The sequence below is a fragment of the Sturnus vulgaris genome, chromosome 31 (genome assembly GCF_052056855.1).
Source record: "Sturnus vulgaris isolate bStuVul1 chromosome 31, bStuVul1.hap1, whole genome shotgun sequence".
NCBI classification, from domain to species: Eukaryota; Metazoa; Chordata; class Aves; order Passeriformes; family Sturnidae; genus Sturnus; species Sturnus vulgaris.
The window spans coordinates 2239828-2266463 of record NC_142273.1 but is presented as its reverse complement, the minus strand read 5'-3'; the positions used below and the strand labels follow the sequence as shown (position 1 = coordinate 2266463).

The window sequence follows — 26636 nt, the reverse complement described above, 5'->3', positions numbered from 1 at the left end:
CCTGCTTTTAAATTAAAGCCCGGGATGAGCCCTGTCCAGTCTTCCAAATTCTGGCAATGCCAGACAGTCATGGACTGATGCTTAATTTGGGTTGGGAGGATCTTTGGAAGTTGTCTGGTCCAGCCATGGCTCAGAGCTTGGGTCACTCAGCACCTTGTCCAGGGAATGTTTTGGATTTCCAGGAGGGAAAGAACCAGGAATAAGGAAACAGGAATTTAGTGTTCAAGGAACGATGGGAGGTGGCACTCAGTGTTTTGCTCTGGGTGACAAGGTGAGGATCAACGATCCTGGAGGTCTTTTCCGGCCTCACTGGTTGTGTCATGACTGAAATCCCCTTTTCCCCTGCAGCCATCGATGTCACCTACCTGCTGGAGGAGGGCTCGGGACGGAAACTGCGGCGCCGCACCCTGACCATCCCCGAGAGCAACTTCAGGAAGTGACCCGGGAGGGGCAGCCGAGCTCTGGGGTCTGTCACTGGGGCTGGGGGCCAGAGCCCAGCCCGGGGAAAGGAGGGCAGCAGCAAACTGACAAAACTACAAACAGTAGCACCTGGGGGGCCGGGCCGGCGCGGCGCCCACCCTGCTCTGCAGTGCTCTTGGTGTGTGTGTTGGTGGGCGTGCCTTGTATTGATGTTAGGTACTGAGGAAACCTCGTGGTTATTGTCCAGGATGGTCAAATTTAATTTATTTTTGCTTGATATTCCCACTCAGAGGAGAAAAAAAAAAAAAAAAAAGAAAAAAAAAAAGAAAGATGTGGAGGGAAGAGGAAAAGGACTGAGTTACTCTGAGGAGGATGTTCCCCACGGTCACTGCTAACCTGGGATTGTACCAGCCCACACCAGGCAAGGGAATCCAGAGGGGAGAGGAAAGGCCCAGTGGCTTAAAAGGAAAAGCTGCCCTAAAGCTGTGGCCTCTGATTTGCACAAGGTCCAAGAAGAGAGAAACGTCCCCAGCCGAGCACGGGGTTCGCCGTGGGATGCCCGAGCAGTGTCCCTGTGCTCTGTGCCAAGGAGAAGCTTCCAGAGGCCCTTGGAGCGGGGCAGGAGCGCTGGGATGAGGCACTTGCTGTGCGGGGGGAGGGGGTGGGGTGTGAGTTTTTTCACTTTTTTTCTGCAGAGAAATTTTATAAAAGCGAAGTCAGCTCCTGACGCCACCATTGCTGTTGGTTTTTTTGATAAGCTGTGGTTCTCGTGTGTCTCGTGTGTTGTGCAAATAAAAATCTGTTAAAAGAAAAATAGAAAAAAAAAAAAAAAAAAAAAAAGCAACGACAACAAAAAAATCCCCCCCCCCCAAAAAAAAAACAAAAAAACCCCAAGGACCCTTTCACTCCGTGCCCGTCAGGCAGTATCCGAGCGAGTGTTTGTCGTGAGCTGTAGAATTTATCAACTGCTAACACTACCCTCGTGTGCTGGTGGCCAGCTGAACGTCCGGGCAGCGGGTCCCGCTGGCCCCACCCCCGTGGGAGGGTCCCGAGAGCCCCCGGGACGGGCCCGGGGCCGGGCGGCCCCCGCTGCCCCCGGACGGTGGCTTTGCTTTCCTGTCTCAGACGTACACATGCATATCCAGTCCTGTTTTAGGTGTTCTTATAAGAAATCCGGTTTTTAATGTGCCAAGTTGTATATATCTGCTGCGTGGATGTAAAGCAATACCGTAGTTACATGTTCCTTTTTATGGACCAAGCTCGTCCTAATGTACATTCTTGTTATTATTATAATTATTTTACTCTTAGTGGAACATGACTCATTCCATTAACTTTTATGTGTTGATTTAAAAAGAGAAAACAAAACAAACAAAAAAAAACACAAAAAAAAAAAGAAAGGAAAAAAACCCTTTGAGAAAAAAAAATATTTTATTAAAAAAAAAAAAGAAATAAGAAAATAGTTTGGAATATTTTCTTACTGTAGAGAAGCACTGTACAGTACCAGGAACCCTGAGTATAAAATACTCGTGCGTGTAGTAGGAATATCGCATGTCCAAACCCTCGAGTTGTCTCATTTAGTTTCAAACAGAAATCATTGTCTCAAATGGTGTTAAACACTAAAAAGTTTTTAAAAAAAAAAAATAAAGTGCGTACAGAAGCGAGACACTAGCTCTGTCATTTTATCTTTCTTTTGTTGAAAGACTAAACAAAATGTTTTTTAGACAATCAAATGTTAGGTAAGTGCAAAGAATTGTTTTTCTTACTGGTGTAGAAATTAATGACTTTTTTTATTTTTTGGTTATTTTATAATACTGAGCAGACCCGTGTGTCCCCAGGATCGCCGCCGGAGCCAGGAAGCACTACGTTACTGCAAATAGAGCTGAACCTTAGTCTGCATGGGTGTAGGCTGTGTGATTGCTGAAAATAAATGCTGCTAATATATTTCCTTTTTACAAAGCATATCTAAATAGATCATTGTTTTGATGTTAATCTTTGTAAATTATGTATTACCAATTTTAACATTGGATGTAATTGCATAAAAAGCCTGCATCTCAATCCTGAGAGTCTAGTATTAAATGGAAAATCTTTTCCTATGGCTGGCTCGGGGGGTTTTCTTTGCTGTGGATGTGCCAGAGGGTAGGAAGAGGGATCTGGACAGGCTGGATCCAGGACATCCATGGGATCCACGGGCCAAAGCCAACAGAGTGAGGGTCAGCAAATTCTTGGTGCTGCCCTTGGGTCACAGCATCCCCATGGAATGCTCCAGGCTCAGGGAGGAGTGGCTGGGAAGCTGAAAAGGCCCTGGGGGTGCTGGGGACAGCAGCTGGACACCAGCCCAGGTGTGCCCAGGTGGGCAAGAGGCCAAGGGCACCTGGCCTGGACCAGTCCCAGTGTGGCCGCTGGGCCAGGGCAGTGACCCCAGTCCCCTTTGCTGCCTCTGCTGAGAGACCTCAAACCCTGGGGTCAATTTTGGGCTTTATGACAAGAAAGAGATTGAGGGGCTGGAGAGTGTCCAGAGAAGGGAATGGAACTGGGGAAGGGTCTGGAGAATTCCTGAGGGAGCTGGGAAGGGTCTGGAGAATTCCTGGGGGAGCTGGGAAGGGGCTGGAGAATTCCTGGGGGAGCTGGGAAGGGGCTGGAGAATTCCTGAGGGAGCTGGGAAGGGGCTCAGCCTGGAGAAAAGGAGGCTCAGGGGGGCCCTTGTGGCTCTGCACAACTCCCTGACAGGAGGGGACAGCCGGGGGGATTTGGGATCTGGGAACAGGGACAGGAGGAGAGGGAACGGCCTCGGGCTGGGCCAGGGGAGCTCAGGGTGGACAGCAGCAGGAATTTCTCCATGGAAAGGGTGGTCAGGGATTGGAACTGCCCGGGGAGGTTTGGATCCCCATCCCTGGAGGTGTCCAGGGAAAGGCTGGAGGTGGCACTGAGCGCTCCGGGGACAAGGTGGGGATGGGGCACAGCTCCGGCTGCGCTGCCGAGGGGCTGTCCCAGCTCCCGAACACACCCAGCTGGGATGGGAAACCAGGAACACCCACCTGGGATGGGAACACCCACCTGGAATGGGAACACCTCACTCCCCGATCATCAGCGGCGTCTCAGAGGGTTCGGGGTGACCCCAGTGCGGTGACACAGATGTGGCAGCGCGGTCACCACGTGCGGTCGGAGGGGCTCTGACCATGGCTGCCTGTGAGGAAAATTGGGGCAGGAGCCATTAAATCCACAGATCTGGTGCCTATTCCCAGGGTATCAGCCCTCTTGTCCTGTGCAGGTGGCAGGTTGGGGACTGTCACCCCGGGGAGTGTCCCACTGACCTGCAGAGAGACACCGGGGTCCCTCAGGAGTGAAACAGCTTCTCCCGACACCCCTTCTGTCTGGAATGAATGGATACACAAAGAAATCCCTTATCCTAAAAAATTCTCTCATTCTAAAAGGACAATTCCAAACTAATCACATCTGGAAAAGAGGGAAAATTCTTTTTTTTGTCCTGTCAGATTCCAAATCCTTCTGTTGATTTTTGTTTTCCCCTTTCCCAGTCTGACTCTCGATGATCATAAAAATGCCAGGCTTGACCCCTACACTCCTTTCAAAACCCAAGGCCTCAGGCCAAAGCTTGGAGGGCTGTTTATTTAAAAATAAATAAATTAATTAATGGAAGTACCACCTGGCTTCCTCCCGTTCTGTCATGACCCCATTTCAGAGTCCAGAAGCAGCTGCGGAATTCAATCAAACCTCCTTAAGGCAAGCCAAGGAACATTCCAATTAGGATATAACGTCACTCGTCTGAGAATAAAAATTCCAGAGAGAGAAGTGAAAATGAGAGCAGAGTGAAAGGAGAGCAGCTTTACCCTGGCAGCAGAGGGGACTGACACAGCGGCTTTTTGCCACCGAAACGGGAAGTCAGAAGAGAGAAACGTGGCCTTTGGCCATGGGAGGGAGCAGAGCCCCAAAACTGCCCCTGGGGACAGGCTGCTGCTGCCGTGTGGCCACTCCCCAGTGTGGCCACACCTTTTCTTCACTGGGAGCCCAGCAGGAAATGTAAATTCTGGGATGAAACCACAAGCAATGACAAAAACATGAAAAACTTGGAGCCGTTTAGCCCCTACTGCCATCCCCCGGGCCATGAAAAGATGAGTTGAAGTTATATAAATGACTAAAGCAGTGACCTGGGCTGTTCCCACTGCAGCTTCTCCAGGGATATTCCTGGCTCTGGGAGGCTGCAGCCGCCTCTCCCACGCTGTGGAGGAGCCTGAGCACCCTCTGAGCCCTCCCTGCTCTCCCAGCCGCGATGCTGAGAACCAGCACAGCCCCACCGGAGCGTTCCCTCATCCCAACCCCAGCCTGGGCCACCCACATCGGCCACATGGCCACTGCCAGCCCCAGCGCTCATTCACACGCGTGCACACGTGAGTCACAACCTTTATTTCCAGCTTTTCCCCCCGTGGAACAAGCTCATTCCTGTGATTACAATTATTTACAGAGTGCTGGGGCAGAGCAGAGGTGGCAGCGGTGGCAGGACACGAGGGCACGGAGACGACACGGGGCAGTGTGAGGTCCGGGCAGGGCAAGGAGCCGTCCGTGCCCTGGCACAGGGTGGGCAGCAGCTGAGGAAGGAGCCAGAGCAGCTCCCCAAGGAGCCGCAGCTCAGCGCCAGCGGGTCCGGGGGACACGGTGGCAGACGGTGACGCCATGCAGCAGTGACAGGCACAGGGCAGGGTCCCCTGGGAGCTGCCAGCCCCGGAGGTGGCAAAGCCGTGGCAGGAGAGGAGACATCCCCTCCCCGGGCTGGCACCCGCTCCGGCAAAGCTCAGCTGCTTCCTCAGGTCCCTTCCGCCTCCTCACAAAATCAGAGACGTGTAACCAACAGGAACGAGGCCGGTGCTGTTTCCATGGCAGCAGCGGATCCAGTCCTCATCCACAGTGGAGAGAAGCTCCAGGATGTCTCCTTTCTGGAAGCTCAGGTGCCCGTCGGCGGTGCCCGTGTGGTCACACAGCGCCCGAACCGCCCTGCAGCACAAAGGGCATCGCAGACTCGCCAGCCTGGGCACCCCCGGGACCCTCAGGGGCTCCCACAGCCCTCGGGGAGAGGGAATTGGGTGGAACCAGGGACCTCCTCCTCAGGCAGAGGTGTCCCCTGAGGAGGGATCTGTACAAGGAGCCGCCTGACAGAGCTGTCCCCGGGAGTGGGAGCAGAGCAGGAGGGGTGGGGACATCAGAGATGGCACAGAGGGTGTGGGGATATCGGGCTCAGGGCCGAGGATGGGGACGAGGGAAGCAGCCAAACACCGTTTGGGATGGCCACATGCCCGCCCTGCCCACTTGGACAGAGCTGTTCCGACCTGCCACAGCTGCTACATGCTTGCCTCAAACATGAATCCAGAACATGCATTATAAAATGCTAAAAATTGTCCCCAAAACACCTGGGAAAAACAGCTGATCCCAGGTGGGCAGAGGCTCAGGTTCCCCCAAAGGGCAAGGGGATCCTCGGGGGTGCAGTGATGCCTTTCCCTTTAGAGATGTGTGGGACCCCCAGGCCATGTCTGAGAGCAGCCCCGGCCTTCCCCCATGCAGAAAACCCCAGCAGCAGCTCCCAGCCCTGCCCCCTCCCGTGCCTGCCTCACCTGCGGGCCTGGGGCAGGGCGGGGACGCTCCTGTCCCTGTCGGGCTGCTCCGGAGCGCGGCTCCTGTCCGATGCCAGCCCCTTCACCACCCCGGCCAGGACGGGACTGGGGGACAGCCAGCGCGATGGTCTCCTGCCACAGAGCAAAGGGAGCCACAAGCTCGCCTGGGAGCTCCTCCTGCTGTTTTATCTCAGACTGTTCTGGTGATCTGGGTGCTGACCAGGAGCCATCAAGCACCACCGAGCCTCCCCACGAGCTCCCGCTGCTCCACAGGACTGAACAAAGCCATGGCAGCAGCACTTGGGACGTGCACTAATCCCAGGGGCACAGACCCTGGGCCAGGGGCAGTACAAGATCCCCACGAGGCCACCGTGGTGAGCCAAGCACAGAAACCCTTCCTCAACCCCTTCCTCCCTCTGCCTCTCCAAGCCGGGTCTTACCTGGACCTGGCCAAGACGGTGTCAGGGCTGGGGGAGAAGCTCCTGGACGAGGGGTTGGTGGCTCCAAAGAGCCGGCCCAGCCAGCTGCCCTTGTCAGGACTAGGATTACCCATCTCTGGGCCAGAAGGTGCTGCCTGGTTCCTGCCGGCAGGAGGCTCTGGGGAAGCAGCCAGGAGATTCTTTCCGGCAGTGGGATCATCCAGCTTGGTGAGTGCTCCAGTTCCAGTGGGTAGGAAGAGGTCTTCAGGGGAAGAGGTCCCTGAGGTGTCAGTGCTGCTGCTGAGCTTTGGGCTGGAGCGTTCAGGGACAGCTTTGGTCTGAAGGAGCTGCAGCTCCGTGCCTCTGGGCTCACTCATGGAAGTTTGGGATTGCGCAGCCTGGCCCGGGCTGGGATCCCCCGCAGCCGCCCGCAGCTTTGTCCACCAGACCAAGGGGAACTTTTCCTTGCTAGGAGCAGTGTAAATCCTGGAGCTCTGGCTCAGCTGGCCCCACCAGCCACTGAGGCCAGCCCCAGTGCCCCCAGTGCCCTCCTCAGCCCCGTGACTCTCCGGGGGGGTGTCAGATCCCAGCAAGGTGCGGCTGAGCTGGTCGCCCCAGCGCAGCACGTGCTGGAAGGTTTGGTGCAGGGCAGCCCCCACTGGGGGCGTAGGGACCAGCCCACCCATGGTCGATTGGGACCGGGCCCTTGTGCCGCCCCCTGTGCCCCCCACCCTGCCCAGAGCATCGGGGGGAGTCTCATCCTCCAGGCTGTCCCTGGCAGCACCGCTCTGACCCTCCACAGACACAACCCCACGCCCAGGGACGGGGTGACGGCCGGGGGACAGCGGCGACTCCAACCGGCGGGACAAGGGCCGCACATCCACGGAGAGGTGGTGGTGTTCAAAGAGCAAGTCCAGGTGGAAAGTCAGCACCGAGAGCGGTTGGATGAGCAGCAGCAGTTCGTCAGCAAGGTGGGGAAGAGGGCCTTGGCTCAGGGCAAAGAAGGCCGTGGGTGAGTAAAGCACAGAGATCACACCTGTGGGGACAGGGACAGGTGAGGCAGGTGCAGAATGCCCTGTCCTTGCCACATCTCCACCAAGAGCCAGCCAGGCTGTCCACGTCAGTCAGAGCACCCTCTGTGCTGAAGATGCACCATGGAAAACGATGCCCTGATCCACTATGGAAACTCCAGCCAAGTATGGACATATCCCAACCCCAGAGTGGGATTATCAGCCTGGTAGGGATGAGGGGGCTTGGGTAGGGACCTCCTGGGTGCTGTCTCCTTACCTGGGCTCTTCTGCAGGTGAGATATCCACAACTCCAGCTGTTTAATGCTAAACAAGACAAAGGGAACCCAAATTAGAGCCCCTGGGATAGCTCCAGCCTGCCATGGCAGTGGGGCCAGCAGGGCCAACACTCACTTGAGAAGGCCGAGGATGAAGGCATGGAACTTCTGTCTGGTGCTGCTGAGGGGGGCCAGCCCGGCCACCTGCCAGCACAGCGAGTGCAGGGAGCGAGTGTTGGGGCCTGTGGGGTGCACAGAGCACACACAGTCACTGCTCAGGGCACACATCCCCCAGCCCAGGCTGCAGCAGGACTCCAGGCACCTGGAGATGCCCCCCAGCCTCACCCTCACCTGTCTTCACAGAGGCTTCCACCACACTCCAGGGGGAATTTTTCCTCTGGCCTGTGATAACATCCTTCTGGAATGGCTTCAGCCCATCCTCCACCAGGGCGTAGAGGGCAGGGCAGAGGGTGTGCAGCAGCAGGTACCCCACGTCGGGGTTGAGCCGGCTGTCCCCCAGCTGGGCCTGAGGGAGGCACAAGGAGAGGGGAGGGAGAGGAAGGGCAGCACCCGACCCTGATTCTGCTGGGAGGGATAAGGGAATCCGACCCCTGAAACTCCCAAACCCCCTCCTGCCCTGCCCAGCCCAGCCCAGTCCAGCCCAACTCTCACCTTCTGCACCAGGTTCCGGGCGGTGCTGAAGTGGGCGATGACCTTGTCCACGGCGGAGCTGACGGCGACCAGCAGCGCTGGGGACGGAGGGAGAGGAAAGGAGAGAAGCGTCAGAGCGGAGGGACCGGCCAGACACCACCGGACCCTGCAGCGCCCACGGTGCTGGGCCGGAGCCGCAGGCAGGGGACCCTCGGTGGGGCTGCGGCTGCACCCGCGTTCTCCAGCTCGACAGGAGCACCTGCCGGGGGCGGGCAGGGCCGGGCCCGGTGCAGGCAGCGCTGCCTGGCCCTGCCTGCACTGTCCCTGCGTGCCCTTCCCCTGCCCGCCTCTGTCCCTGTCCCAGCCCAAGACACCGTCCTGTTGCCCCCTCCACTCCCCCGCCCCGCGGTGCTCCGGGGAGGACCCGCCCCAAACCTTTCGTTTGTTCTCCATGGGGCCCCTCCGCTCTTCCCCCGCCGGGCCGGGCGGCTCCAGCGGCGGCTCCAGCGGCGGCTCCAGGGGCGAGCGGCTCGGGCCTGGCTGGAGAGAGCGGGACAGCGGGGTCAGGCGGGGCGGCGGCTGGAGCGCTGCCCGGGGCCGGGGGAGGAGCGGGGCCGGCGGCGGGGCCCGGGTCGCTCCGGCTCATGGAACCGGAGGCGGCGGCGGGGAGAAGGGCGGCGGGGCCGGGCCGGGCGGCGGGGCCGGGCCCGCGGCGGAGGAAGCGCTGAGAGCCGCGGGGCGGAGCGGGACAGCCCCGGCACCTCCCGGGCCGCGCGTTCCGCCGGGCGCGCCGGCGATGCGGAGAGACCCCCGCGCTCACCGAGCGGCGGCTCTCGCCGTGCCCTGCCCGGAGCGCCCCGGGATCGCTCCCACCGCCCGGAGACGCGCACCCGGCCCCTCAGCCCCCCAGGCACAACTCCCTCGCCCACCCCGGAGGGACCCAGACTCACCCCCCGTGCAGGTCTCGTCTCCTCTCTGGGCTGCCCGTGGCACCGCGGGGTCCCCGAGCCTCCGGACCGAGGCAGTGCCCAGCCCTTTTTCCCCTGGGGGCATTCCCCCTTTCTCCACATCCCTGGGCTGCCCCTCCGCGATGGGCTGCAGGCTGGGCCGGGGTCTCCTTCTCAGCTGGTGGCCGTCACTGGGTGCCAGAACCTGTCCCCCCAGGGGTGCGGGGGGTCCCCAGCCCGTGCCCGTCCCCGGGGGCACAGGGGGGTGCTGGGCCGGCTCTGCCCGCTGGCCCTTGGGCTGCCTGGCGGCACTGCGGGACCGCAGCTCCTTGAACGTTGTCACCTCTCTCTGTCTGGAGCCGGGAGGCCTGGCTGGCCCGTCCTGCTGCGGCTGGGGCTGGGGTTCGGGCCGGGCTGGCTCCTGGCCCGGGGTGCCAGACAGGAACTCGCTGGTGGGGGGCAGCTCCGTGTCAGGCGAGAAGACGATCAGCCAGTCGCTGCGGTCAACCCTGGCCTGGGTGACTGTGGGCCCAGCCACATTCCTCTTCCTCCTCTGGGCCAGCTCGTGGAAGGAGGTGATGGTCTTCGTGCCCGTGTCTCTGCCGGGCTCACCTGGGCCGCCCTTGGCCTCTGGCGGCTGCTCGGCTCTGTGCGCGTTGAGGACCTGCAGCCGCCGCCGGGGACGAGGGGGCACGGGCGGGGGGAGGCCACCGGGCCGGGGCCGCGGTTCCGGAGCGCTGCTCGGGACCTCGGGATGCCGCCGTTCCGGCACAGGCGGCGGTGCTGGAGGCGCAGCATCGGGCTCGGGGAGGGGGTTGCAGTTGGGGTCGAGGTCAGCGCAGATGCCGGTGGTGTCCTGTGCCGCTGTGCTGGGAGAGAGCTCATCGCAGTGCGAGTCGAGCGAGTTGTTGCTGCAGAGGCTGTCTGGGCTCTTGCTGGCCACGGCGGTGGCTCTCTGGAGCACCGGGGAGTTGTGGTTGGCATCTCTCCCATCGCACGTCCTGTCCTGGTCAGCCAGAGATTCGCCATCCTGGGCGTTTTCTATGGGAATGACATTCAGCTGCTGGTCAGGGGATTGGGACTCTTCTCTGGCAAACCCCTTGCAGTACACCGAGACTGGGGAGTCATCCAAGCTGAAATCCGAGCAGCTACTGACAGAGGAGGAGGAGGAGGAGGAGGACGAGGAAGAAGCCAGATCACAAGGGGGATCACAAGGGGAAGCCGCCTCCTCCTCGTCTCCGCTGTGCAGGCAGGGGAAATCCTCTTGCACTGCCTGGTTCTGGAGCCCGAGCGTCTCTGGCTCTGGAGCGTGGGACTCACAACAGCGGCATTTCACGGAGGGACTGTTGGAATTGGCATCCACTGGCTCACGGTTCTCTGGGCAGTGGGTGCAGCCAGTCTGGTCTCCCCCACCGGTGGAACCATCCGTGTCCTGGAGCTCGGGGTGCCGGGAGAGGTGCAGCCCCAGGGAGATGTGCTGCAGGTGGATGTGGTTGAGGTTGCACAGGAGGCCTTTCTTTGGAGCCAGCATGGTGCTGCCTCACTGGAAGTGTGGGGGCTCCCAGGGAAGGCCAGCAGCTCCTCTCTTCAGACCATCCAGCTCCCTGCAAGCACCAAACACCCTCGTGGTCAGGGAGGAACACGGAGACAGGCACAGCCAGGGGAAGAGGGATGGCAGTGACCTTGCGGCAGGCCCCGGCACGAGGGTCAGAGAGAAGGGCTGCCCGAGACAGGGGCTGCCCCACAGCTTCCTGCCGGGCTTGGGGCTCTGTGGCCGGGCAGGGACTGCAGCCAGCCGCTGGTCCCTGGAGCATGGCCTGGGAATGATCCCAGGAAACTCGGCTGCTCCGGGGCTGGATTCCCTCCGGCTGGTCGGGAGCATCTCGGGGATGCCGTCAAGGAGAAAACGCCCTTGGAGGCTCGGCGAGGAAGGGGGAGGGTGCTGTCCTGGCTGGGGGCGGCGGGACCGCGGGTGCTCAGGGACCTGGGCTTGGCCGGAAGCCCCCGGCCCTGGGAACCGCTGCAGAACCTCAACCGCACCACCGGACCCGGCCTTACCGGGGCGGGGAGCCCCGGCCTCAGGCACCTGCTGGAGGCTCCGGGCAGGGAACGGGCAGCGGAAACCGCGGGAGGGCGGCTCCGAGGATCGGGCGGCTCCGAGCATCCCCCGGCCCGAGCATCCTCCAGCCCTGAGCATCCTCCGGCCCCAGGGCGAGGACCAGCGGCCAGGCAGCAGAAGCGGCTCTCCTGGGCGCGGCCCTCCCCATCCCCCTCCAGCCCCCGCCTGTCTCCATCCCCTTCCCCGTCCCCCGCTCACCTCGGCGCTGCGGCGGCGAATGCGGCTGCGGGAGGGAGGGAGGAGCCGTGGCCCCGCCACCGCCCGCCGGGAGCCGCCCGGTCCCGCCCCGCCGGCGGGGGCGGTGCTCCGGGCATCCCCCCACCCCGGAAAACACGGGAGATACCGGCACCCCCATCCCCGCCACCCAGCCCTGTCCCCAGACAACACCAGGCAGCGACGCACCTACAATAACTTATGTTTATTGACACACGGCCGGGGGGGAGATCGCTGAAGCCCCCGGCCATCCCATCACCTCCAACCCGCCCCCGGCCCCTCCCAGGGCAGGGAGCAGCTCCAGCCCCCTGCCAGGCTCCTCCATCACTTCTGCCGTTTGTAGATCTTCTGTGCGAGGTCCAGGAAGATGTCGCGGGGCAGGCGCTGGGCGTGCTTCCCAATCAGCTCCTGCAGCCGCCGGTAGCTGCTCTCCTCGTACTCCCGGAAAGCCGCCTCCATGCCCAGGGCATTGTAGAGCTCCTTCACCTTTGCCACCTTCTCGGGCTCCTTACAGCCGTAGTTCTCCTGAGAAAACCCTGGAGTGAGTCAGGTTCCACCCTAGCTCAGGATGGGGCAGGAGCTTTGTTCTCTGTGCTGCCCTCCCATAGTGCTCAGCCCCCTCCTCCCAGCCAGGTAACAGCCCAGCACCTGGCACTCCAGGTGTACATTCTGGTGCTCCATCCCCACTCCCAGGCGTGCGATCCTGGCCTTTACCTCCAGGATCTGCCTCTGCTCTGGCGTGACCCGGCGCAGACACTCCACCACCAGCCAGCTGCATTTGTTGTCCTGGATGTCGGTGCCAACCTTTCCTGTCACTGCTGGGTCCCCATAGCAGTCCAGGTAATCGTCCTGTGTGACAATGGGAACACCTGAGTGCCACAGCCAGCACCTGACAAGCAGCAAAGGGCACAGAGCCACCTCCTACCTGGATCTGAAAGAACTCTCCCATCTCCAGCAGGATGGCTTTGGCATTCTCGTGCTCCTCCTTGCCATTAATACCTGCCTGAGGGGAAGGAAGAAATAACAGGGATAAAGCCTTCCTGCATCAGGGATAAATTCTTCCAGGACCTGCCCTCCTGGACAGCCTGGCACGAGGGTGAGGTCTCTCCTGAGCTGTTCCCATCAGACTCACCATGTACATGGCTGCAGCCACGGGCAGGTAGAAGGAGTAAAACGCTGTCTTGTACTTGACAATTGCCTTGTACCTGTGCCAGAGGAACCAGGCTCAGCCCCAAGGCCTGGGCTCTCCCACCCTCTGCAGGTCAGGGACAGAAGGGAGCAGCAGCAACTCCCCAAAATCCAGCCCCAGGCTCGGCCGTGTCCAGCACGGTCGGGAAGGGACCGAGCTGTGCCCGTTCCCTCTGTACCTCTGCTCAGTGAACCGGCTCAGATCCACCTGGGAAATGGGAGCAGTGATGAGGTCCAGGGTCTGCCCCAGCTCGGTCTGGTAGCCTGTCTGGAGAGGAAAGAAAGGATTTGTGGCCTCACTGCAGCCTTCCAGCACTTCAGGGGCTTATAAAAAAGGAGGAGGATGTTTTGCATAGGCAGAAGTAACAAGAAAAAGGGTGATGGTTTTACACTGGAAGAGGAGAGATTTAGATGAGATATGAGAAGGAAATTGTTCCCTGTGAGGGTGGGGAGGCCCTGGCACAGGGTGCCCAGAGAAGCTATGGCTGCCCCTGGATCCCTGGAAGTGTCCAAGGCCAGGCTGGACAGGGCTGGGATCAGCCTGGGATAGCAGAAGGTGTCTCTGTCCATGGTGGGGGGTGGAAATAGATGATCTTTAAGGTCCCTTCCAACCCAAAATAGTCTGTGATTCCATGATTTATTCACACAGTCCTCCAAGAAAGTCCCAACACCACAGTGCAGACCCTAAGCCCCTGTTTCAGCTCCTCTGTGAGTCCAAAGGGCAGATGTGTCCAGCAGGATGCCCAGGAATTTAAGGAACACTCCAAGATCCACATGCTGTCAAACATCAGAAGAGGCCCAGACCCCAGGAAATCGGGAAGGGGTTGGGAAGCCGGGCTCACCTGCAGGAAGAGCTCCAGCAGGTGCAGGTAGTAGGGCTGCTGCCCACAGTACTTCCTCAGCAGCCGGTAGACGGATGACTCCAGGAGAAAAGCATCATTGATGGCATCCAGCCCGATCCCCTCCTGCACCAGGAAGGCAGGGAGGTGACACAAAGCCTCTGGATTCCCAGGGGACACCCCGTGAACAGGGGCCTCCTGAACACTCTCACCTTCTTGTACCAGCAGAGCTGCCCCCGGCGGGTCAGGGACGCGTCCATGATGTCGTCAGCCACCAGGAAAAAGGCTTGGAACTGCGAGAGGCTGGATTAGGGCCGGAGGGTCCCTCGGGGGTCCCATCCCCAGGGTCCCGTTCCTCACCAGCTCGATGCACCAGCCCACGGCCAGGGCGGAGCGGAGGCTCTCCGGGTCCTGCTGTCCGGGGCCCGCCAGTCGCCGGAACGCGGCCACCACCGTCATCCCCCGGTTGCATTTTCCGCCCGGCGCGTTGTATTCCAGCACCTGCGGGAGCGGAGCGACGTGAGCAGCCCTGCCCCGCAGCGCTTGTCCCGTCCCGCCGGCCCTTCCCACCCCGAGTTCCCCGGCCCGGTCCCACCGCCCCCTTCCCGTTACTCACCTGCTTCAGCCGTGCCACGGCGTCTCCCACCTCCGGGTGCCCCAGCCCGTCCTCCGTCAGGTCGCGGACGATCTGCGGGAAGAAGGCGGCGAACTCCTCGCGTTCGGACGCTGCCCGCGCCCCGGGCCCGCCGCCGCCGCTGCTCATGGTGCCGGTTCACGATCCCGCCGCTGCCGCCCGCGGCCCTCGCGGCTCCGCTGGCCCGGCTCCGCTCCGCCCCGCCCCCCGCGCGGGGCACGCCGGGACGCGCAGTCCCGAGGCCCGAACTCGGGCGCTGCCTGCCCCACCGCTGGACTACAACTCCCAAGATGCCTCACGCCTGGGATGGGGCCGGCGGCTACGCGGTTAGAGCAGCTCCCATTGGCCCGTTTTATCGTGCGAGGATGAGCCCAAGGCAGCTCAGCCAATAGAAGCGCAGCGAGGGCGGCACCGAGGTGGGTGATTGGTGGAGAGGGAGAATGGAGCGAGCTCTCGGCCTGGCGCGGGGGCGTGGCGGGGCTTGGGGGCGGGGCTTGGGGCGGGACTTCGGGGCGGGGCTTGTTCGGTAACCGGGAATGGGGGCACGGGCATCTGCACGGGGACAAGGGTGCGCTGGAATTGGGGGCAAAATGGGCGTGTGGGGTGCCGGTGTGGGGTGTCATGTGATCTGTGGGGTTGCAGGGCGAGTTTGGGGCGCTGTGCAGGCGTAGGTCTCCATGCAGGTGTGGTATACCACGCGATTTTGGGGTGCCGTGGGGTTGTGGGTGCAGCACAGGTGTGCGGTGCAGCACAGATGTGGGGTACCGTGCAGTTGGGGGGCGCAGTGTAGGTGTGGGGCGCTATGCAGCTGGCAGGCTGTACAGGTGTGGGTGCAACGCAGGTGTGGATGTAGAGCAGTTATGGGGTACAGAGCAGTTATGGGGTACAGAGCCGGTGTGGGGTGTGGTGCAGACGTGGGTCACTGCGTGGGTGCTGTGCAGGTGTGGTGCTGCACAGGTACAGGGTGCAGTACAGGGGCGGGGTGCCGTGAGGGGTAAGATGCATCACACACCTGTGTGCACGGACGAGACCCCGGGGGCCGGGGGGTCCAGCTGCCCATCGACCCTCGAGGGGACGCCGCAGGGGTGACCTGGGCCGAGGACGCGCTGGGTGGGCACATGCGGTGACACCTTCCCGCTCTTGCCCGCAGGTCCTGCCTGGGCCCCCATCCCGCAGATTGGCTCCGGCCCCGAATCCCCTAATCCCGGCTCACCCGCGTTAATTAATCTCTCTATGGTGCTCTCTAATCCCCTCCCGCCACCGCCGCGGACGCGGGGGCTCGGGGCAGAGTCTCCGGCTCTAGGACGGGTGTCCTTGGGGAGCGGGAACAGGGGACGGACGGGGGGCTCTGCGGGGCCCTCGTATCCCGGGGCTTTGCCCTCAGCCCTGTCCCCGCTGCCCTCTGCCGTGTCCCCGGTCCCTGTCCCGCTGCCTCTGCCGCCCGAGCTGCCAGTCCTGCCGATGGACACAACCTGGATGGAAGAGTATTGGAGTAGGAATAGGACGTATGCTGGAATTCATTCCCAAAAAACCTCTCTTTTTGTTCCCGGCCGCCCCGCAAAGCAGCCCCGCGCCCCCTTAATCAGGCTGGCTGCAGTGTAATCTGAAATAATCAAATTAGAGAGAAACCGCTAATCATCGTTGAGCTCTTCGTGTGTCACGGAGCCTAATTCCTGCGGGGAGCAGGAGGGGCCGCCAGCAGCGGCGGGGCTGCAGTGGGGAAAGTCGGCGGGGCACAGCGGGGTGGCCACCAGCACCTGCGTCCTGCCTGCCACTGTGTCCTGCCTGTCACCGTGTCCTGCCCACACCCTCCCAACCCCTTCATCCTGCCTGTGACCACTTCCAGCGTGTCCAGTGTCCAGCCTGTGGCCACTTCTGGCCCGCACCTCTATCCTGCCTTGCCCTGCCTGCGCGGTGCTGTGCCCCGGGACCTGCGCCAGGTGCCGCAAACGCCGCAGTGCCGTGGCTCGGGTGCCCCAGCGCACCTTGCTCTGTGTGACCTTCATCTAATCGCGCTAATGCCTCGAGTCTGCTCTGCAATCAGGCGGTATCAAACCTGCCCCTCCCCCCGGCAATAAAGGGAACAGAGATGGAAGGGGAAAATAACCAAAGATTAAACATTAATCTGCCCAGGGCCGAGAGGGACTGGGGTGGGTGGAAGGAGACCTGTTGTCTTTGGGCTCCTGCTGTGCCACCCAGGTCCGTGGGGCCTGGGAGAGGGCCCTCGATGGCCCCCGAGGGTGTCCTGGCTGCTCCTGGCTCTGCAGAGGGCCAACATTGGAGCTGGAGGTGCTGCAGTATCCCCCTGTCCTGTCCCATCCCCGGGCTGTGGGGTCGCTGGAGGTGCAGAAGGAGTCTCCCCCAGACCAGTTCAGAATCTCTCTTTATTATTTAAATCCATTATGTACAACGACCAAAAATAAAAAAACGCTCTTAAATTCTCTGCGATATGAAAACTACAAGCTCTGTACATCGACTGCCGTGAGTGCAAGAGTGGAGGATCATGGTCTTTGGTGGCTAAACTTGCGCCCGCGCACGGCCGGCACCCCCAGCCCCTCCAGCCTCCACCGGGGTGAGCACCGGGCCACGAGGTGTCACGGCGCAGGGCAGGGGCGGCGGTGACAGGAGCGCAGGGTGGCTCTGACTCCCGACACGGGGCTGTGGCGTGGGGAGGGTGCACCAGAGGCGCGGCCAGCGGGAGCTCGGTGCTGTCCGAGCCGGCCCGCGAGCTCTGCGGGGCACTGGGATGACCGCTAAGACATCTACATCACGCAGTGTGAACACAACCCGGGCACGAGGGACGCGCGGCTCCGCTGCAGATCCCTGCCCGAGGGGCTGCTGGGGACACACCGACCACGGGGATGGAGCGGGACGTGGGGGCGGTTGAAATCCATGGATAAAAGGCAGTGCAGGACATCCCCTCTGGCAGGCACTGCCGGGATTCCTGGTGGGCTGCTGCATCCCGCAGGCTGGGCTCCCAGAGCAGCCCTGCGCTCCGGACTGCTCCCGACGCCCCAAAACACGAGGGTGGAGAACTGAACACCTCACTTCAACAAGTACCGCGGGGAAGAAGACCTCGCCCGCTGCGCTGGGGGCCCGGCGGGCCCCGCTCAGCGGCAGCCGAGCCCCAGAGCACGAAGACAAGCCATGGTTCCTGACTCCGGGAGTGGGAAGCAGCTCTCGCAGCGCGGCGGGGTCGGAGGGGACACTACTCTAACCAGGACTGAACACAGTTGGCCCAAAGCGACACTGTAAGCAGAGCTCGGCTGCTCGGCAGAGCCACGACTCGCACACACATTGCACACTACTGTCTCTGGGGGGGGGGGCGTGGGGCGTGGGGCATCTGTGGGGACCCCGGGCTCCTGTTTGACCGGGGGTGACCCCACAGCCCCACAGGTCACCCAGGCGCTGCCCGGGATTGGAATCTCTTTGCGACAGCCTTTTGCTCCTGTGACACTGGTGACAGGCATCTCCAGGCAACCTGGAAACGGGACTGCAGCGCAGGGCAGGGGAGCAGAGCCCGGGCTGAGCATCCTCCTGGAGTCACAGAAGGGTCCCCTTGGACTGACCCCCTGAGCATCCTACTGGAGCTGCAGGCAGCAGAAACCCCCCCAGACTGCCCCCACAGGGGCACAGGGAGGGGCAGCCACAGTGCCCAGGTGTGGGGCAGAGCTCTGGCCAGCAGCACATCACAGCCTCACTGGGACTCAGCACCTCTGGGGCAGAACGGTCCCACAAGATGGGGAGAGGGACTGGGAGGCTGCTCAGTGGAGAGCTCTCTGACCCCAGCCTTACCCCTTGGCACTCTTCACACCAGGGGAGCCCTGCCTGGGACCCCCAGGTCCTGGCACTCCGGGAAGGGGGAGTGCTGACCCTGGACCCCCATGCTCTGCCTGCCCCAGGGGGAGCCCCTGCCATGGGCTCCAGCTTCCTCCCTCCACCCGGGCAGTGGACCCAGAGGGCTGCCTTTCCCTCCTCACCCTAAAGGCAAAGATGCTGGGCAGAGCAGTCTGGGGATCGAGGTGGGCGTGGGGCAGCCCCTGCTGTGACAGAGGACAAGCTGGAGGAGATGCCAGCGCCAGCCTGGCTCCAGGACAGGCTGTTGGAAATGCGGCACAGATAGTGGGGGGCCCGGCCCCCAAGGGGCAGTTATGGGGAGCTGAGCTCCCCAGAGAGGCCAGAGTTTGGGCAAGGGCTCTGACCGGTCCTGTGCCTCCGGGAGGAGGGCAGAACTCACAGATGGTGATGAGCAAGGAGGGGAGAGCCCGGGCAGGGTGATCCCCTTGGGGCAGTCAGCAGAGCCCCCTCCTCATCCAGCTGGGCCAGCTCTGGTGCTGGCCCCAGGCTCACCCCTGCCGTGCCCCCGTGCCTGAAACAGCCCCTCCATGGCCCCGAGTGCTGCCTCTCACCTCATTTTCCCTCCGACACGGCGGGGCTGGTGCCCTGCTCCTCCTGCCTCCTCTGCCGCCGGGATGCCCGGGTCCCTCCTGCCTGCGTGGGTGCCGCCAGGACTCACATGTTGGATGAGAGTTTGGGCTTTGCCGTTTCCACCTCGGGGCTGAAGGCCACGGAGCCCTTGCGGGAGGGACCTGCTGCCTGCCTGGACGCGGAGCCCGGGGACTGGGGAGTGGATGCTCCCGCCGTGGAGCGGCCGGGCTGAGCCAGCGATCCTGAAGGCATCTGCTGCGGATGTGTGGGCTGGCCCGCGATCCCCGCACACGGCTTGGCGAGGAGTCCGGCTACCGAGGGCGAGGACCTGCGGGCCAGGTTCCCTGCAGATTTCCTGCCCTGCTTCAAGGAGCTCCCGTCGGCTTGCTGGGCCACTTTATTGGGAAGGGAGGGCTGGGAGGCAGAGAGGAGCCGGACATCCTGGGTGAGCCGCCCCACCGGCAGGCCCTGGATGCTCCTGTGCTTCACCAGCTGCTGGGGCTGCATCAGGAGGGAGATATGAGAGCCGGTGGCTCGGGACAGGCTGTAGTGGAGCGTTCTCCCCGGCGGCAGCGCCTGCTCGGAGCTGGGGGACGCAGCGCCCGCCGCTTGCTGCAGCAGCGAGGTGGAGACCGAGGCGCCGCGGGACCTGGAGAGCTGGGGCTGGGGGCCGGCCGGGGGCTGCTTGGCCCCCGCTGGCATCTCCCCCCTCTGCGCCGCGCGGGGCAGGGGCTGCGCCCCGGGGCTGGGTCTTTGGGCCCCGCTCTCCAGCGGCGCCTGGGACTGGACCATGGGGGAGGAAGGCGAGCCCGCGGCCGGCGTCTGGAGGTGGGACTGCGCCCCGGAGGGGGAGCTCACGGAGGAGGGCCGGGAGCCCCCCAGGCTGGGCTGGGATCGGCGCACGGGCTTGGTGAGCAGGGTGGCCTCGGGCGACAGCGGGCTGGAGATGGAGGAGGGCGGCAGGAAGATGTGAGCCTGCAGGCTGTGCTGGTGGGTCAGCGCGATGGCCACGTTGGTGGTGGCGGCGGCTGTCTGCAGGGGTGCGTGCACCAGCGGCTCCCAGATCACCGGCTTCCCGCTCAGCTCCCGGCCCATCGCCATCTGCTGCAGGTCCTGGATATTGTGGGCCATGTCCTGGTCGTGCTTCACGATCTGCTGGATCATCTCGTTGTTCAGGGGCCCCGAGCTGTGCTCGGCTCTCTTGCGGAGCAAGATGGAGTTCTTCTTCCCTGGAGGGAGGCAGGAGTGTCACCGACCCTGGGAGTGTAGGCTCTTGGGGACAGTGTGGAGGGCAGGGTGGCAGTGGGGAAGGGACAATAAAAGCTCACCAGGGTTCCAGGGGAAGCAAGACCCTGCAAAGGGTCCAAACTGAAGCAGTGGAAGCAGCAGGGATAAAACAGGGGAGTCCTGACTCCAAAGGGACTGGGTGTTGGGGTTCTGCTTGTCCTCCACCGGCAAGAAAGGGTGAGGACAAGCAGCTGGTCACTGCCAGACACTGCAAGTGCAGTTCAGTGCGGTGCAGTGACATTTTCCCAGGGAAGACTGTCCTATGGCACTGCCTGGATCTTGCTGGGAGGGAGAGAGAGGGCAGGCTCCTTCCCCATGCTCCCCATCATCCTCATTGCTGGGCATCTATGGGGTTGGGGCACTCTCCATCACCTGTGGGTCTGGGAGCCCGTGGGCCCTGGGAGGGGCTATAGTGGTGGCTGTGCTGAGCCCAGGAGGTCACTCACTCCTCACCTATGCGGTCCAGCCGGTCCATGGCCACCGTCTCGAAGGCCCTGCGCATCATGGGGTACTCCTCCAGCACCTCGTTGAAGTTATCCACGGACAGGGAGTAGAGGCGGCAGTAGGTGTCGGCTCTCACGCTGGCCGTGCGCCTGCCCCGTGTCAGTAGACAGATCTCTGCAGGGACACAGGGGTGGGGTCAGTGTGACACAGCCTGCCAGCCCCCTCCCAGCTGTCAGAGCAGGAACAGGACTGCCACTCCAACAGTCTGCACAGAGGTGGAGCATGGCTCAGAGGCAGGGACAGACCCTGGAGCCTGCACAGCCACAGTTGTCTGCTTGGCCAGGCATTTCCTCCCTCTCCAGGCCATGGAGACACCCCTAGGTGTGGCTGCTGTGATGGCCTGGCCTGTTTCCCTCCCAGAACTGTGCCTGTATGCTATAAACTGGCTCAGATATTCTGCTCTAAACTCCCCTCCTGCCTGGCCAGCAGTGGGACAGTGGATGCTCCCTCTGCCTCAGCCACACAGAACTGGGGTGGAGTGGATGCCAAGACTTTGGCACTGAGCAAGAGGAGATGGGCAGGTAGAAACATTAGGGATGCCCCAGCTTCTGCTCCCAGGCAGCTTTTGGCCCTTACTCTGTTCATCAGGTCCCCCAGCCCAGCCTCACCCCCAAAGTAGGAGCCATCAGACAGCTTTGTCTCCTTGTTGCCCTTGGTGAGGATGCTGACCACCCCGTGCTGGATGAAGTACATCTTTTTGCCCACGGTGCCCTCACGGATGATGAAGTCCCCAGGCTGGAAGACCTCGAAGCGCAGCTTGGTCAGCATGGCCGTCACAAAGTTGGGGTCCGCGTTGGCAAACAGGGGCATATTGGCCACCAGGTTGCGGCAGTTGAAGTTGATGATTTCCTGTGGGGTGAGGAGCAGGTCAGTGGGGACATCACCGAGCCTGGCCCCTGCAAGCACCAGCCCCTGTCCCCCGGGTCACACCACTGGAGTGCTGCCCACACCTCTTTGAGCGGCTCGCTGAGCTCCCCCAGGATGTTCTCCTCGTCAAACATCTTGCCCTGGTAGCGGTGCTCGTAGTACTCGTGGATCCGCTGGCGTGTGTCCCCAGGCAGCTTGTGGAATGACATGTACTGCTCCACTTGCTTGTACTGTGGGGACAAGAGGAGTCACACAGGGCTGAGCTGGGACCACCTGCATGTCTGGACGATGCGTCCCTTCTCCTCAATGGTGTAGATACAGACATTCCTGCTCCAGTACCCAGTCCCAAAGGCCACCTCTGGGGCAAAGGACAGGACCCCTGTGCACTCAGGATGCAGGTAGAGGGCAGGATGGGGCCACACTGTGCAAAAGTGACTTCCAATATGGACACCAATATGGTCTCTCTCTCAATGGGCAGCCTGAGCTCCACCTGCAACAACCCGAGGGAGAGTGGCAAGGACAAAGATCCCAGCCTCTGGAATCAGTAGGGCATGGCAGCTGTGCTGAGCTGGTTCTGGAGCTGGACCTGCTCGTGCCAGGACCCTTCCCCCAGTACCCAGACCCTTCCTCCCCGACTCTTCTCACCTTCTCCTGGTACTGGCGCCGGGATGAGTCCAGGGACTGGATGAGGGCGGTGGCGTGGCCAATGAACATGGCATAGCAGGTGGCCCCCACGATCATGCTGAGCATGGTGAGCCAGACATCGGTCATGCCCTCGGGTGCCTGCTGCCCGTAGCCAATGCAGAGCATGTGGCTCATGGCCTTGAACAGGGCGTGTGAGTACTGCTTCCCCCACGAGTCGTTCTGCAGATAAGGGACAGTAGAAGTGGTGGGTTTGTTGGGAGGTGCTGTGGGGATGAACCCCCCAGTCCCACCTCCCTAAGCTGGGGAGTCCAGAGACCCAGTGAGAACAAGGTTCCAGCAAGGCCAAAGGGACGAGTTGTCCTCCAGGAAGAGGCACTGTGACTGTATGAAGCCCTCAGCAGGCACCATCCCCTGCTCTGGGGAGACAGGAGTCTCAGTGTCCTGTTCCCTTCCTGAGGGATTCCCTGGCTCCAGCAAGGTGGGCTGAGATGGGTAGGTGATGCAGAGATTCCCTCTGCCCTGTCTCACTGCTGTGACCACAGAGACACTGCTCACCAGCACATCTCCCAGCAGTTCCAGCCTTGGGGTAGGAGATAGGGAACCAAATCCTCTCCCCACCACAGATCCCAGCTGGAATCACCCCTGTCTGGGCACTCACCACCATGTGGTTCTTGGAGACCCAGCAGTCCTCAGGGAAATCCTGCAGCATGGGCACCAGGAACTGGAGGCAGCCGTCCCAGTGGCACAGCAGCAGCATCATCCCGATGAGGTTGAAGATCCTCACCACGGCACTGGCCAGGTCATACGTCATGTGGAAAATCTGGGGAACAGACAGGAGTGGAGCTGCAGAGAAACTCTTCTAGAACAACCCTTGGAGCCCTCTGCCCTCCAGACAGCTGTACCCTGTAGCTAGGGACCCCCAACCCAGCCTGGGACCCTGAGCAGGAGACCCCCAAGGGGTTCTCACCTCCTCCCACTGGTGGATGTAGCGGATGAGGCGCGAGAGACGCAGCAGGCGCAGCAGGCTGAGGATCTTGGTGAAGCGCACGATGCGCAAGGCCCGGGCTGTCTTGTAGACATCAGAATCCACCTGAGTCTCCAGGTCAACAATGAGGAAAATGTAGTCAACAGGGATGGAGGAAATGAAGTCGACCAGGAACCAGCTCTTCAAGTACTTCATTTTGATGGTGTGAGGGTCAAGGATGATCTCCGTGTTGTCCTCCACCACGATGCCTGTCCGGAAGTTCAGCACCAGGTCAGCCAAGAAGAAAGTGTCCGAAAGCACGTTGAAAACGATCCAGGGAGGGGTGTTCTCATCCTTGAAGAAGGTGATGCCCACGGGCAGGATGATCAAATTCCCCACCATCAGGAGCAGCATGATGAGGTCCCAGTAAAACCTGCAGAATGGGAATGCAAGGGACAGAGCAGGACAGGGAGGAGTGGGGAGAGGCAGGACACAGGCAGTTAGACAGAAAACCCAGGATCATAGTTAGGGTCTGACAGAGTGCAGAGTGCTGAGGAGACACACACACACACACACACGTGCCTGCCCACACACATGAACTAACATCCTGCTGCGTGGCTGGGACAGATGTGAGCAGACGTGTGTGGAGAGGAGCAATTCAGCACCGGGCCAGAGGCCCAGGGGTACAAAAGGGGTTCCTTCATGGGAATGGGGGGCTGTAGGAGCATGGCTGTCTCTCTTTTTACTCCAGGACAGTGCATGCACACCTGTGCCCCCACCCCAAAGTGGACGTGTGCCCCATGGAGAAGTCAGAAAGGATGTGGGCTTTGCTCTCTCTTGAGGCTCTCTATCATCTGCTGTCTCCCTGCCACCACCCGAGTTGGCTTAGCAGGATTTGGGATAAGCTTTGCTGGTTATGCAAACCGAGTGCCGAGCTCCTGGGGCGGCCGAGGAAGATCGGGGATGTTGTTGTGGTGAGCCAGGCAGCAGCCAAGCAAGGATAGACAATGCTGGCACCAGGGGGAGGTGGGAGGAATGTCCAACCCTAAAGGAGCTGCCAACACGCACAGGGCAAGAGCTGCACGGCCCAGGGCCTGCAGCACTCCTCATCCACCTCCTTTTGCTGAGAGTGGACAAGGTCGGAGGCTTTGGAGGGAAAGCCAAGTGATGCCGGGAGCAGCTGGTTATGTCAGGACACCCAGCAGCCCTGTTCACATGTAAATGCCACTGTGATGTTTTCATTCTTCACACAGACACATCACGCCTTTCTCCACCAGGCTTGTGACTCCTGGGATCCCCCTCCATGGGTCCATAGGAAAACAAGTCCAGCTCTCACCTTCAGGTGTCCCCAGGCACCCCCTGTTAGTCCCAGCCCTGGTTGTGGGTGTAGACTCAAATCTCCAAAGGTGATTTCAGGACAGCTCTTAGTGCCCAGTGGATCCAAACCAGCTTTTACAGGTGACAGAAACCTGTGGGGATTTCCCACCCCACACCCATGGTGGGACACAGGCACTGGGCTCTCTGCAGCTGAGGGAAGGGAAAGGAAGGGAAGGGAAGGGAAGGGAAGGGAAGGGAAGGGAAGGGAAGGGAAGGGAAGGGAAGGGAAGGGAAGGGAAGGGAAGTTGTGGTGCCATGAAAGGCTTCTTCAGAGAGAGAGCAACAGAGCCAGAGGGGAGTAGGGGGAGGCATCCTCTCTTCAAGGAGCCGCCCCAAGGTCAGGAGTGATGCCAGGACCAGGAGCCACCCCAGGGCCAGGAGTGACCCCATTATCAGGAGCCCACCCCAGAATCAGGAGGCTCTCCCAAATTAACACCTTCCTGCCTGTGGCCAGGATTTGCTGGGCCAGGCAAGGAAAAGCAGCTGAGGGAGAAGGGGCCTGACCTAGCTGAGGACTTGCCTCCTGCACCTCCATGCTGTGCCCTGAGGAACTGAGTAGGGAAGCTGCCTGTCCCTGTAGCTGCCCAGCCTGCCCGGAACTCTCCTTTCAGATTTAGGCTTAAGCTCTTTAGGACAGGCCTTGTCCTTCACTACGTGTCAGACTGAACACTCGGGGCCCTGATCTCCATGGCCTCTATGTATCTCCCTAATGTGATAAACACCGGAGTAATCCCCCTGTCTGTCTACCTGCCAGCTCCCTCCATCGTGCTGGTTGTAGAAGCTGCTCCTGCCAAGCTCAAGGCTCACAAACTTTGGAATGGTTTCCCTGGGAAAAGGGCTCTCAGGGCTGGCAGCCCTGGGCGTCATCCTGGAGTGATTAGGGTGAGGGGAGATGGCTACAGGTGCTGGGGACCCACACTGGTTGCTGGCCCCATTCTGGGGTGCACCCCAGGCTGGGGACATCATCCATGTCACAGCTTGCTGCGGGAGATGACTGCCTGGCAGCTTCATTCCCCGTGGAGAAAGCCCACCCTATATGACTCAACATCCCCGTGACACCCAGTTCCTCCCACATCATCCATCCCCGAGCTCCCGCTGTGATCCCGGTGACACCGAGAGCCAGGCCCGGCTCCTCGCTGGGTGACCAGCCCTGCTCCAGCCGCGGGGAGCCACGTCCCAGGAGGATGAAGGCTCCTTATCAAATTAAAAACAGCATCGAGAAGGGTGGGGGGAGCTATAAGGGCAGGCAAAGCCCAGCAACCCTTGCCTTCTCCTCCGCACGCCCGGGGCCGGGTCAGCAGAGCTCCGCGGCTCGGCGGAGCCGGGCTGTCCCCGGGCACCGGGAGCCCCGAGAGCCCGGGGAGCCTGAGGCAGGACAGAGTTGTCCGTGCGGGCGGGATAATCCCAGATGGGAAGGGGCTGGGGCAGCGCGGCCCCGGGCTCCGGTAGTCGGCAGTCACCTCCGCGGGCCGGTGCGGAGCCCCGGCTACCGGCACTTGTTGCCCCTACGGTGTCGGGCGGCGGGGCCGCGCTCAGCACCACGGACAGCGGCAGCGGGCACGGGGCTGGAGAAGGAACCGGGATGGGGGTCGGTGCCGATGTCAGGGCGGGGGTCGCGGGGCCCCGGTCCCACCTGAAGTCGCTGTAAGGATGGATAATCCAGGCGCCCGCCGACTTCACCCGTTGCCGCTCGATCTCCACGGCCCGGTGGCTGCCGAACATGCGCAGCGAGAACTTGTTCACGGCGGGCTGCAGCATCGCCCCGAGCTGCCGCTGCACGAACGTGCCCGCCGCCGCCGCCTCGCCCTCCGCCACGATCTGCTCCGTCGCCGCCGGCGAGGCCGGGGCCGCGCCCGACGCCCCCGCGGGCGCCCCCGCTGCCTCCCCGTCCAGCACCGGCGGCTTCTCCCGCGGCTCGGGGCTCCGCCGCGGCGCCGCCTCCATCCCGCCGCCGCCGCCTCGCCTCACGTTTCCTTCAAACGCCCTTGCCCGGGCGCCCTGCCCGTCGCCCCGCCGCACATGCCCGGCCCCGGGCGGGCGGGCGCTCGCTCGCCGCCCGCGGCCACTCGCTCACCGAGCGCTCACGAAGCTCTGCCGGCGCCCGCCTGTTGCGCACGCTCCAGCGCGGGCGCGGCGGCCACCGGCAGCCGGGCAGCGCCGGCGGCACCGGAGCGGCGGCGCGGGGAGCGGCGAGGCCCGGGCGGCACCGGAGCGACGGCGGCAGCGGCGGG

At 62.0% G+C, this 26636-nt stretch overlaps 4 protein-coding genes and 1 long non-coding RNA gene across 6 annotated transcripts in view; 1 reads left to right on the top strand and 4 right to left on the bottom strand.

Annotated features, from left to right (window-relative positions):
* Positions 1 to 2513, top strand: part of ASH1L (ASH1 like histone lysine methyltransferase) — a 70756-nt gene extending 68243 nt beyond the window's left edge. For both annotated transcript variants that reach the window (XM_014889337.2, XM_014889335.2), the window contains exon 28: positions 349 to 2513. In XM_014889337.2, the coding sequence (XP_014744823.2) occupies positions 349 to 440 (92 nt within the window). In that variant the 3' untranslated portion in view covers positions 441 to 2513. The remainder of the gene's footprint in view (positions 1 to 348) is intronic.
* On the bottom strand, positions 1610 to 4712 carry LOC148220744 (uncharacterized). The gene is made up of 2 exons (XR_015798645.1): positions 3732 to 4712; positions 1610 to 3604 (listed from the first exon to the last, which is right to left on the bottom strand). It is a non-coding gene; the product is annotated as an uncharacterized LOC148220744 (long non-coding RNA).
* Positions 4713 to 4824: 112 nt separating this feature from the next.
* Positions 4825 to 11713, bottom strand: RUSC1 (RUN and SH3 domain containing 1). Its single transcript, XM_088154730.1, has 10 exons — positions 11658 to 11713; positions 9344 to 10944; positions 8829 to 8933; positions 8415 to 8491; positions 8094 to 8268; positions 7879 to 7984; positions 7745 to 7791; positions 6479 to 7493; positions 6039 to 6170; positions 4825 to 5424 (listed from the first exon to the last, which is right to left on the bottom strand). Exons 2-10 carry the CDS (start codon positions 10869 to 10871, stop codon positions 5256 to 5258), a joined length of 3354 nt encoding a protein of 1117 aa, XP_088010856.1. The 5' UTR covers positions 10872 to 10944; positions 11658 to 11713; the 3' UTR covers positions 4825 to 5255.
* A 149-nt stretch (positions 11714 to 11862) lies between these two features.
* On the bottom strand, positions 11863 to 14542 carry FDPS (farnesyl diphosphate synthase). Its single transcript, XM_014889310.2, has 9 exons — positions 14316 to 14542; positions 14060 to 14200; positions 13912 to 13992; positions 13703 to 13825; positions 13040 to 13128; positions 12805 to 12877; positions 12598 to 12675; positions 12387 to 12521; positions 11863 to 12197 (listed from the first exon to the last, which is right to left on the bottom strand). The coding sequence occupies exons 1-9, from the start codon at positions 14460 to 14462 to the stop codon at positions 11997 to 11999; spliced, it is 1068 nt and encodes a 355-aa protein (XP_014744796.1). The 5' UTR covers positions 14463 to 14542; the 3' UTR covers positions 11863 to 11996.
* A 2161-nt stretch (positions 14543 to 16703) lies between these two features.
* On the bottom strand, positions 16704 to 26349 carry HCN3 (hyperpolarization activated cyclic nucleotide gated potassium channel 3). The gene is made up of 8 exons (XM_014889311.2): positions 26039 to 26349; positions 23032 to 23461; positions 22723 to 22884; positions 22065 to 22283; positions 21503 to 21649; positions 21161 to 21401; positions 20502 to 20666; positions 16704 to 19990 (listed from the first exon to the last, which is right to left on the bottom strand). The coding sequence occupies exons 1-8, from the start codon at positions 26347 to 26349 to the stop codon at positions 18846 to 18848; spliced, it is 2820 nt and encodes a 939-aa protein (XP_014744797.1). The 3' UTR covers positions 16704 to 18845.
* Positions 26350 to 26636: the final 287 nt, after the last annotated feature.

Excerpts from the sequence above, each read along its gene's own strand:
- HCN3 (XM_014889311.2), bottom strand. The coding sequence starts at position 26,349 with ATGGAGGCGGCGCCGCGGCGGAGCCCCGAGCCGCGGGAGAAGCCGCCG. Across the intron at positions 23,462-26,038 it reads CATCCTTACAGCGACTTCAG|GTTTTACTGGGACCTCATCA; the intron begins GTGGGACCGGGG and ends CCCATTCTGCAG. Across the intron at positions 21,402-21,502 it reads TCAGCGAGCCGCTCAAAGAG|GAAATCATCAACTTCAACTG; the intron begins GTGTGGGCAGCA and ends CTCACCCCACAG.
- FDPS (XM_014889310.2), bottom strand. The coding sequence starts at position 14,462 with ATGAGCAGCGGCGGCGGCGGGCCCGGGGCGCGGGCAGCGTCCGAACGC. Across the intron at positions 13,826-13,911 it reads AGCTCTGCTGGTACAAGAAG|GAGGGGATCGGGCTGGATGC; the intron begins GTGAGAGTGTTC and ends TTCCTGGTGCAG. Across the intron at positions 12,522-12,597 it reads GAGAGTTCTTTCAGATCCAG|GACGATTACCTGGACTGCTA; the intron begins GTAGGAGGTGGC and ends ATTGTCACACAG.
- RUSC1 (XM_088154730.1), bottom strand. The coding sequence starts at position 10,871 with ATGCTGGCTCCAAAGAAAGGCCTCCTGTGCAACCTCAACCACATCCAC. Across the intron at positions 7,792-7,878 it reads TTCATCCTCGGCCTTCTCAA|CATTAAACAGCTGGAGTTGT; the intron begins GTGAGTGTTGGC and ends TGTCTTGTTTAG. Across the intron at positions 5,425-6,038 it reads GCCCTGCCCCAGGCCCGCAG|GGCGGTTCGGGCGCTGTGTG; the intron begins GTGAGGCAGGCA and ends TTTGTGCTGCAG.